Source organism: Austrofundulus limnaeus, unplaced genomic scaffold, assembly GCF_001266775.1.
Source record: "Austrofundulus limnaeus strain Quisiro unplaced genomic scaffold, Austrofundulus_limnaeus-1.0 Scaffold596, whole genome shotgun sequence".
Taxonomy (NCBI): domain Eukaryota; kingdom Metazoa; phylum Chordata; class Actinopteri; order Cyprinodontiformes; family Rivulidae; genus Austrofundulus; species Austrofundulus limnaeus.
The window spans coordinates 190,882-201,929 of NW_013952998.1; the positions used below are offsets into that span (position 1 = coordinate 190,882).

The 11,048-nt window shown below is 40.5% G+C and overlaps 1 protein-coding gene across 3 annotated transcripts in view; it reads left to right on the forward strand.

Moving 5' to 3' along the window:
* The window catches only part of LOC106531085 (TSC22 domain family protein 1), a 30,111-nt gene extending 22,042 nt beyond the window's left edge, over positions 1-8,069 (forward strand). For 2 of the 3 annotated variants that reach the window (XM_014026849.1, XM_014026851.1), the window contains exons 2-3: positions 3,032-3,083; positions 6,479-8,069. In XM_014026849.1, the coding sequence (XP_013882303.1) occupies positions 3,032-3,083; positions 6,479-6,742 (316 nt within the window). In that variant the 3' untranslated portion in view covers positions 6,743-8,069. Of the gene's footprint in view, positions 1-2,569; positions 2,859-3,031; positions 3,084-6,478 lie in introns of those variants that run through there. The other variant, XM_014026850.1, reaches the window with a different exon arrangement.
* Positions 8,070-11,048: the final 2,979 nt, after the last annotated feature.

Here is an 11,048-nt window from a genome sequence, read left to right on the forward strand (position 1 = left end):
CTCGTACGCACAACTTAAGAACAAATCTGTGCGTACCAACGGTTCTTGCATGAGGCCCATTGTTACTTATAAATTATATATTTTTCTGGTATAAATCTACTGTTTTACATGACTGTTGAATGAAATTAACATAGTTATTAATTTATTGTAAAAACATGACTGATAATGTGTGTAACAGATCTGGTTCAGCTGCTGTTTATCTATTAGTTTCTATGGAGGCTGTGAGCTGTTGCCCTGTTAGGTCTGTTTCTGCTCCTCCATGATGTCACAGACACTATCAGTGAACAGTATGGCAGGGCTCAGTCTAGTGATCTTTATATTTAAGTCTAAGTTTTTTAGTAGTCCCCACATGGCAACCACAAAATAAAAATAAATAAAAAATCTTCTGGAGGTGATGGGCAATAATGTGTGTTCTCTTGTCTGCTAGCAAAATACCTAATAAGCCACTGAACAGTTTTTAAAGAAACTCAAAGTGATCAGTGGATAAACATCGACCACACTCATGACTCAGCACTTTGGTAGYGCTGTTTGAAATGTTTGTAATTTTTCATGCACTCTTTAGTTCCCTAGAAGTCGTACGCTGTATTGACGCAGTAGCTAACCAAGACTAACGCTAGAGTTTGAAACACTTTATGTCCAAGTCTACTCATGAAACATTTTAGATATATTGTAATTCAAAATGTAAAACAAGCTCATGGCAGTTTGTGTTGTGATGAAGTTGAGTGTCTTGTTTTTAATATTTGCACACATACTGCAGCTTATAAAACCAGGCGTGTACAGAGATATTTCATAGGTGAAAATTCATTATTTTTGTATGGTTTATATATAGTTACAATAGCGGTTCATGGTTGTGTAAAAGTATATAATAGAGTGGAAAAACAAGTACATACTGTATAAATAAATGTTATTGATGTCACACCTGACTGAATGTTGGGCACACAGTTATGAAGTTCTCTGCACCTGAATAGGTTTGGAAATGTAAAACCACTGTCCTGGATGTAAATTAATTGAATGTTAATCTCCAACGGATTATTCAAGATGGCCGCCACAACTTTAGTGAACCACACAAAGGTATAGCTTTGTCTATTTTACAGATATTGAGGTTTGTTCTGAGCAAATGATGTCTGTGTGTGGTCATGAGTAAATAGGTGGTGGCGGTAAAAAACTACCTAATTGTGAAGAGGAGACTGTTTTTTTCTTTTAGTTTTGGTTTTTATCTCAACCCACAGCTGTGTATACAAAATGCACTTCCTTTTCTTTGTGTGCTGTTTATACTGCTGCCATAGTGACGGCAGTCCACACCTTTCACGCTCCCACAGTGAGTCCATTACCTTAATTTAAGAGAAGAAACCTRCATCTGAAACATATTGAAGCTGGATCATCTTGCTTTTTTTTTTTCTTTTCAACTTAGAAAAATGAGCATTTAAGTGGATGCATTAATATMTTCAAATGATAAATAGTCAAAAAATAAAACTCTTGTTTATTAAAACCTAATCATTCGTTTCTTGATCAGTAATTCATATTAAAGGCCTAATGTTAAGCCTTTGCTGCCTTTCATGCCAGATTTTGGACTCATATTGGGAAATGACATTTGTATAATTTTGTACAAAACTAAACAATAAGTGTGATCTTATGTGTTAGGTACTACGTACCATGTCAAATTTACATATCTGTAAAATTGACAGAAATATAGCAATTTTTGTGCATTTTAAGGTCAGTTGGCGTTGCTGGCCATCTTGACTTTATTTGGCACCAAAAGTTAATCAGTTTTTCAGGGACACCCAATGATTACTACTTGAAAATTTCATTCAGGTTTATCCAGTGGTTCATAAGGTACATTGCTAACAGACAGGCTGTTGTCGCCAAATACTTAAATGCAAAATTTGAAACACAAGTCTTGTGTAATTTGTTTGATGCACAAAATTAGTTGGGGATGAGTCTCAGCTACTGCCACACCAAATTTCAATTCATTATCTGCAAAACAGTGATTTGTATGCATTTTTGTTGTTGTTTTTAATAACATCAGCTGCCGCAGACATCTTAAACTGGGTAGACACTAAAAGTTAATCAGTTGAGGATGCACATCCAAGGATTACTTCAGGCATGTTTTGTTAAAATCTACCAAGTGGGTCTTGAGATATTTTGCTAACAGACAAACTGATACAAAGAAAACACATTAGACCACTTTTGTTTTTCAGTTGAGACTGAAACAACACTTTTGACCTGGAGGGGGCGACATTGCTTTGCTAAACAGCTTGATGTTTGCTGACTAAAGATGTTGTTCTTGTCACAATTGAAGACAAAAACAGCACAAAGTGTGTGGTTTTATGCTGAGGTATACACTGACGAGCGTTGGGAGTGATATGTGTGGTTTAATCCAGCTCTCAGTCTTTTTAAATGGATTCAATAGAAAAATACCGTCGTCCAGTCAGAGTGATGAATATATTATGTTAATCAGCTGCCCTCTCAGCCAATGACACGCCGCCTCTTTGCATGCATTTACCCGGGAGGGAGAGTGGAGCTCCGCGGCGCTGCAGCCCTTCGCCTCAGTCTTTTGTGTGCTCTGTCCCGGCTTGCGAGCTGCTCCGTCGGCCCGGCGGTGGCAGGGGGGTGGGTTGGGGGATTCACCTAGAGACGAGCCGCCGCGCGGAGCTTCAGCAATGCGCCGTTTTTCTACTTTTCTACCACCGGGCTCCACCGTTTCCCAGCCGACGGCTCGGGGCTTTCAGCGCGCGGAGTAGCATGAATTCTCAGTGTTACACGGTGGCGATGGACCTCGGTGTTTGTCAGCTGAGGAATTTCTCCATATCGTTCCTGTCCTCTGTGCTCGGAAAGGACCCGGTCACGGTTGATAATAGGTGAGGCTGGCTCGCGTCAAAAGCTGTGTGTATAGCTGAATATAATCGTAATTTTCATGGTTTTATTCCGCTTTGAGCCATCATCTGTTTCCTCCAGAGCCCAGCCAGCCGCAGTGTTACATCATCCTGCACACAGAAACCTGACGGACCCTGCTTGTTTCTCTGTCTTTCAGCTCTTCTGGTGCGAGTGTGGTGGCCATCGACAACAAGATTGAACAAGCGATGGTAGGTGATTGTTTCTGCTCTGCACGTCCTGCTGTGTGTTATGTAACACAAACAATGATGCAGACCGCTGCCAACACATAAAGGCTTTCACCGTGCACGCTTTGAATCTCATTTTTAGTGGGGATTTGTTGTAAAATGTCATGTTTCTGATCGGTGCACGGATGAATGAAAACGGGTTTTCTGCACCTGCCTGCGTTTGAGGCGACAGGAGCTTCCTGCTGGTGTCACCGTTCAGACCGATGACCTCCAGCCCCCTGTTTGCAGCTTGATCTGGACCAAACCGAGGTCTACGCCTCCTCCTCCCCTCGTTTTTTCTCCCTCCTCATAAACACTGCTCCTCTCAGCTCCTTCCCCACATCTCCATCTGAGTGTTGCTAGGCAAGCTGCAGCCTCCCCTTTGCTCAGTATAAATAACTCGGGCCCTGATTGGCTCCTCCCAGCCCCGCGCAGGAACATTTTGTTCCCTTTGCTGAGGCAGGAGGAAGGATGGGGAGGGTCCACAGAGGAGGAGATGCTCAGATTATTAAACAAATCCTCCTCCAGCTCACTGCCTCCACTCTTCAGAACGAAAGCAAGTGTTTAGATGAAGATTTCAAATCAGAAGTGTCCAGAATAAAATGAAGTAATTACATTGGTGATACTGGAAAATTGACAGATTTTCTTGCTGTTGCCCTAGTTTCAATATACCTAATTTATAAATGATTCATAGATAATGTGTTGGCTTTTAAATTGTCAAAAAGCTTTAAAAAATAGCTAACTTTTTTTTGAACATGTTACAAAAATTGTAAGACTAATTATTTTTCTCAAGAAAGGACTACTCAAGCACCTGGAACTCATCTGGGACTGTTTTCAATTTAGTTTGAGTAATTTTAAAGCCCTAAAGCTGCTATTATTATTATTATTGTTATTGTTATTATTATTATTATTATTATTATTATTGCTATTTTTTAGTCTGTATTTAAACTCATTGTGATTTCTGGTCTAAATATCTAAAGAGTCCATGCAAACTGTTCATTGGGATTACAGTTTGCACCTTTTTACCACAGTTTTGCTTCTTCAACAGTCTCAGCGACCTACAACATTTTGTATAATTTAGTTTATTTTAGTTTTTGCAAATATTTCCATGATAAATTGATTGAGTTGACAAAATAAATAAATGCCAAAAGCAGTTTGTCAAATGCAAAAACTTAAGCCTTGAGTTTGATTGCTTCATTTTGCACTTCCAAATGATTGCATTTTACTGTGACTAAAAACAAGAACAAAACATTGAATAAAATGAAGCCTAATTAGTTTACTTGTGATTATAAAGGTTGTATCCGGTTCTAAACAGCAAATGACTTCATTTCAGATTTTAAAACATAAAGTATAAAGTATTGCAGCTTTTCTRTTAAGCAAAAATGAGAGTTTAAACTAAACGTCTTTGTTTAAGGGGTGAAAGGTACGGCAAGCAAATGTATTGCATAATAGATTGCATCTAAAAATGCAAATATCTGTAATTCAGCTCTTCCTAATAAAATTGAGCATTTTAGGGATTTAGATTTTCCTATCCACCACTAATATTTAAAAAATGTTGAACAAATTTCTTGAATATCCCAATTATTTTCCTTTTTTTCATCTGTGATTTCTTAAAACAAGCTTTTTGTGGAAACCTGAAATGATTTCCTGCAGTTTTGACTTCCTGTTTTTGGAGTGATTGAGTTTTAAATCGCATCAAATATTTTATTTATAATAAAAAATAAAACCTACTGTAGTCCACCTGAATATACAGTAGACAGCCTGATTAAAACCAATGTTCTTAACATTAGGATGAAGGTCTCAGGTTGTATGCATAACCAGGCTTTTAGGATTTTGGAAGAGTGTGCCAATATATAAGCCATTCCCCCATGACCCCACCCTCTACATGCTCTTACAAAGCTTACAGAAATTTACGCAATTTACTTGTGTTAATAAACCATGGGCAGAACCGGGATCAGAGACCATGGTAACAATACACGACAACAGCTACTAAAGCTGTAATATCACTACCTACCTGCTCTGTCCAAGCCGGTGCAGTTTATTCTTTATGCGTCTTTATCTGGCTTCATAAAATACCTGTGGTCATCCTCATACCGCTTACAAAATTTTGTAGAGTAAAACAATAAAGGAATAAAAACTCTGTCAAAGCTAAAAGTCAGCCTGGTGTCCTGAAGGTGTCTCAAGGCCATCTGAAAGATGTCTGAAAGATATCCGAAAGATGTCCTAAAGATGTCTTAAAGATGTCCAAAAGATGTCCTTAAGATGTCCTAAAGATGTCCTAAAGATGTCTGAAAGATGTCCAAAAGATGTCCTAAAGATGTCTGAAAGATGTCTGAAAGATGTCCTAAAGATGTCTGAAAGATGTCCTAAAGATGTCCGAAAGATGTCTGAAAGATGTCCTAAAGATGTCTTAAAGATGTCCTAAAGATGTCCTAAAGATGTCTGAAAGATGTCCTAAAGATGTCCTAAAGATGTCCTAAAGATGTCCTAAAGATGTCCGAAAGATGTCCGAAAGATGTCTGAAAGATGTCCTAAAGATGTCCTAAAGATGTCCTAAAGATGTCCGAAAGATGTCCGAAAGATGTCCGAAAGATGTCCTAAAGATGTCCTAAAGATGTCCGAAAGATGTCCTAAAGATGTCCGAAAGATGTCCGAAAGATGTCCGAAAGATGTCCTAAAGATGTCTTAAAGATGTCTTAAAGATGTCCTAAAGATGTCCTAAAGATGTCCTAAAGATGTCTTAAAGATGTCTTAAAGATGTCCGAAAGATGTCCTAAAGATGTCCTAAAGATGTCTTAAAGATGTCCGAAAGATGTCTTAAAGATGTCTTAAAGATGTCCTAAAGATGTCCGAAAGATGTCTGAAAGATGTCCTAAGGATGTCTGAAAGCCAAACAGGGCTTAGTGACACTCTGATGTGTCTCTAGCTAAATGCATGTACATACTTTTTTCTCTTTTTATTCTCAGTTTTGGACCTTTTAATAACACATTTTTGCTCGTTAAAGTACACAAGCAAATAAAAATAATTTTGAAACGATTAAAAGAAGTGGTGGCTCTAAACTTGACAGAGCTTTTTCTAGTAAATGTTTTGTTTGAATTAAAGACATACATTTGACCTTTTTTAGGAAAAAGGACAAAAACTGTAAGAAGAGTTTATGTAATTACATGTGTATGTAAGGTTATATAACACATTAACACTGGACTGTTGTAAGTCTTTGATAGTGTTTGGCTTTGGTGTGCCACCTCAGGGTCTGCAGTTGTCCCCACATTATTTTTGTGTTGCTGAGGTCGATGGGCTGTGGTGGCCATCTTGAAATGCATTCAGTGATTTGTAATCCGCAGCATCTTTTAAGCGTCTCTGTCTCCTCCCTGTGTTGTCAGGACCTGGTGAAGAGCCACCTGATGTACGCCGTGCGCGAGGAGGTGGAGGTGCTGAAGGAGCAGATCAAGGAGCTGATTGAGCGCAACACTCAGCTGGAGCAGGAGAACACCCTGCTGAAGACCCTGGCCAGCCCCGAGCAGATGGCGCAGTTCCAGGCCCAGGTTCAGACCGGAGGCTCCCCGACCAGCACCGCCCAGCCTCCGGTCCCGTCCGGAACCACGCAGGTCCTCCCCTCCATGCAGAACTCCAGCACGTCAGCGTAACGCAGAGGAGGCGACGCCGAACCCCCTGAGCATGAGGGACAGGGGGGACGGGAGACAGAAGATGAGGAGGAGGAAGGAGGAGGGGACTGTGAACAGACTTCACTAAGACTGATGGTGCCGTCGTCTGGAGGAACGCACAGTGAACCGGAATCAACTTCTCCTTTTGTTGCACGTTTAATTTAACTGAACAGATTCAGAGTTGCACCTGTGTCCACCCCCACACGCACACCTGCTACATCGTCAACTCTCACTACCTGCTTCAGACAATCGTCTTTGTCATCCCGCTCAAAAAGAAAAAACAAAAAAGTACGGTAAGGACTGGGGAGAACCTCCTGAGTTCCTGTGGAAAGTGTGCCATCGTTTCATCCCCTCCCCCAGCACACAGCTCATCACACTTCAGCATCTTCGTCCATTTATGTCCATTTGCACTTCTTTTTTTAATTTTATTTTTGTAATTCCGTGGACGGACTTTAAATGGACAAACATTTCTCTGGAAACAGGAAGATTGCGGCTGTGCATCTTTCTGGCCTCTGCAGACTAGAACCTGGACAGAACCGTTCTTTCTGAACACAGTCTTGCTTCTTTTCTTGGTGTCTGGTGGAGCGGTTCCTGCAGAGAATCAAATGTTGTTGTTCTGTTTTTTTAATGGGGAGGGATATGTGCTTTTTGTTTTTTAATCAATGTAATAATGTCCAAAAAACTGAAAAAACTGAAAGGCTTATATAAATGGGACAAGACTGTTGTTCGGTAGTCCAACTTTGTACAGATGAAAACATTTCCAATTAAACTCAGCCAAGTGCCTGGTGTCTAACCATAGATACATATATAAATCTTTTTTAAGTTCTTCTGTTGGTGTGTGTGTCTGTGTATATATATTTATCTATGGTTTTACCAGGTTTTGAACTACCTGTGATGTCAGAACTCAGGTTGGGACCAGATGAGGGTTTTTAACCTCGACACTAAGATGCTGTCTCTCCTGCAGGACTGTACATGAACTCTGCTGTTGCTTCAAGCTCACCTGCTCAAATGATCGGGACTCTTCTTACCATGTGGGAACGTGTGTGTTTTAATTTAATGTAAATTACATGTTTTTAGTTCTTTTTTTTTTTTTTTTTGTACAGCCATGTGTGTAAGTTGCTCGTAGTGCGACTGGAGCGCTGAACACGAAAAAATGCGACACTTGTCATGAGGAAACGTTGGGGAAATGCCGAGCAGAAGTATGTTGATGTTTTTGTGCATGTTCCTTCAGCCCATCACAAATGTGACGTATCAATTGCACTAGACAGTTGCACCTCAAATAAAAAACAAAACCGCTTAAAAAAAAAAAGGTCTTTTGGGGTTTTCTTTAACAATGATTGATTTTTATTTTATTTTTAAAGGAAGTCTGAGTGTAGAGAGAACACAACTTTAGGCATAAAAATGTTAAGATATTTGAGCTTGGTTTTATCAAAATTTTATCTCTGAAGGTCTGAAAGGGATCCACGATTAGTTGTAACATTAAACTTTATTTGATAAACATTTTAACTGTAAAATAAAGACTGTAAAAATACTGTAGGCTGTTTAGTTTTGTAAATTTTTTAAAATATATTTTAACATGGACGGAGACATTTTATTTACACACAAAGCATTCTGGGTAAATGATGAYGTGGATAGGTCCTCGGTGTGAGCGAGCTATATCCACCCTGAAGGTTAATCTTGGACAATATCTGATGATTGACTCTTAAATGAAACCAGAGAGCGTTGACAGAGAGGAGAAGGTAGAAATGACTCAGCCTGTAACTGAAAATATAGATGGAGGACAACAGAGCTGCTTCATGGARGAAGAACCTCAGCTTAGCCTCTTAGCCTTTGTGCTAGCACCAACACTATWTTGCTTTATATGTATTAGCTCAGCACTAGCGCAGCAAGTAACTTAAGTTGATTCAAATAACTCATAGTTTAGAGTAATTGAGACACAATAATGTGCTTTATAGCCCACAATTGTGACATTTCTTTTATTTGAGTGTAGTTTGCAAACAGACAAAACATGGTTGACGTCATACAGTTGATGGCAATGCCACAACTAATGTTAAGCCAGTTTCTGTAAAGCTGGCTGAGTTATAACCATTTTGCGGTTTTTAAGTTCAGCTGGCTATAGCAGCCATCTTGTATCGGGTTCACTGTAAAAGTTAATCAGTTGTAGTCGTCCTTCCAGAAATGTCTACTTTCAAATTTCTTTCAAATTTGCSYAGTGGTTCAGGAGATATTTTGCTAACAAACACGTCCAAAACAAAGGAATGCTTCAGATCTGCCCCAGACACCACACTGACCTCATTAGACATGCGCAGAGGAGGGGCGTTATGTAGATGCAGTCATTGTCGCGGCGTCTCATTGGTTAGCTGGTGTCGAGCCTATGGTGGCCCCGCCCACAATGTAAGTCACGCGGCCCTGCACGCGGGAGGAGGACATGCAGGGGCAGCATGGAGCAGTAAATAAATATTTTACAGACAAAACGGCAAATTAATTTACAAAGGGTTTTTTTAGTAAACTATTTAGGCAGATAATGGCCTGTTCTTATCTAAAATATGACCTTACAACCTGTTTCTAAAGACAAAAAATGAAAGAACAATAAAACCAGCCTAACAAAAGCAACTAATGTTCAGTGTCTGATTTGATTCAAGATGGCTGCCACAATTTAATTTAGCCAACTTAAAAATGGCTGAAACTCTGTCAACAGACACAAATTTGGTGTGGCAGTAGTTCAGAGTCATCCACAACATGTACTCTGAGTGCTAACACGTCACGCAAACTTTGGCAAGTCCTCCTCTCTGTTAGCAAAATATCCAACAAACCGCAAGATGGGTGTGAATGCATCTCAGAAAGTAACTGTCACTGAAAAATGGTGGATTTTACGAGTGGTTGTCCAGTCCTGGTCCTCAGGGGTCACTGTCCTGCATGGTTGTTTTCTCTGCTTCAACACACCTGATGTGAGTCAGTTGGTAATTAACAAGCCTTTGCAGAATTTGAAAAGCTAATCCAGTCACTGGTCAGGAGTGTTGGAGCAGAAAAGACAAGTAAAACATGCTGAGGACCAGGATTGGACACTCCTGATGTAGCGTGTAAGAAAGCTGCAAAAAATAATAAATAAATTTTTAAAATCTAGGTACTGCCTTTTGCTACAGGCCTTCCTCCCTCTTCAGGTCAGCCCTGACCCTGGATCCTGACCCGTACAGTCTGGCCGGGTGGCTCAAGTGGATGAGACGGGGCTTTCATGTCCAGATGGCAYTTTCGCAAATCCCATTTCATTGACAAAAGGTGTTTTCCTGAAGCGTGGAGACCGAACGTATCCATGGATCATCTATTTGTTGTCGACCTGCCGACACTCGGAGGCCCACCGTTCAGCACAAATATCTTCAGAAAGTTCTAAAACTGTGAAGTTCTTCTTCTTACTGCTTCTTGTTGTGTTTGTCATGTTGTTTCCAGACATGTAAAGACCACCCTGCCCTAAAATTGACCCCCCAAAATCCTCTTTACACCTCCATGAATGGACTTCCTGCTGTGTTATGTATTCCTTATTGCTGAGAAAGCAGACGACCTGCTGGGTAAACCCCCAACGTCCAGACTGTCAATAAGTCCCCCCCCCCCCCCCACAAGACTCCACATGAGGGGATTAGATCATCAGAGTCTGAGCCTCTGAAGTCATGTTTGTAAACAGAGAGGCAGGAAAGCAGCTGACAGGAGCAACGAGGCTGCAAAAACCCAAATATACAGAAGGTTAAAACCAGATTGTGCAGATTCTTACATGAGAGGACTCAAACACACAAATCTGATTACRATCACTTCATGTTGGGGAAATGTTGGAGTTTGGTCAAACCTTGACAAAGTGTGTCTACACACACAGACTCTCAGCTATTATTGGGCTAAACTTCTGCTCTGTTGCTGTAAAACTGACCAAATTACAGCCAGTTTTGCATTGTTGTTGTTTTTAAGTCAGTCGTCTGTGGCGGCCATCTTGAATCAGTTGTAGTTAGTTTCTTTGGCTGAGTCTCAATTCAGGGGCTGGGTCCTCATGAGTGTACATTTGTCGGCCGCATACGTCATTGCCCCGCGCGGAGGACTGTCCCAGTTCGAAGGCTCCTCATCATGCGGCCGAGGAATGCGTTCTACTTCCTGTCGAAATCCGAGGATGCATCCATGTATCCTTACCAGCCGAGGATATCCCAGCATTCAATGCACGGGCAGCAAAATATTCAGAGAAATGAAGACGGTGGTGTTTTTATTTTTTTTAATGTGTCGGCGCAATTTGGAAATTCACCACGGACCGAAG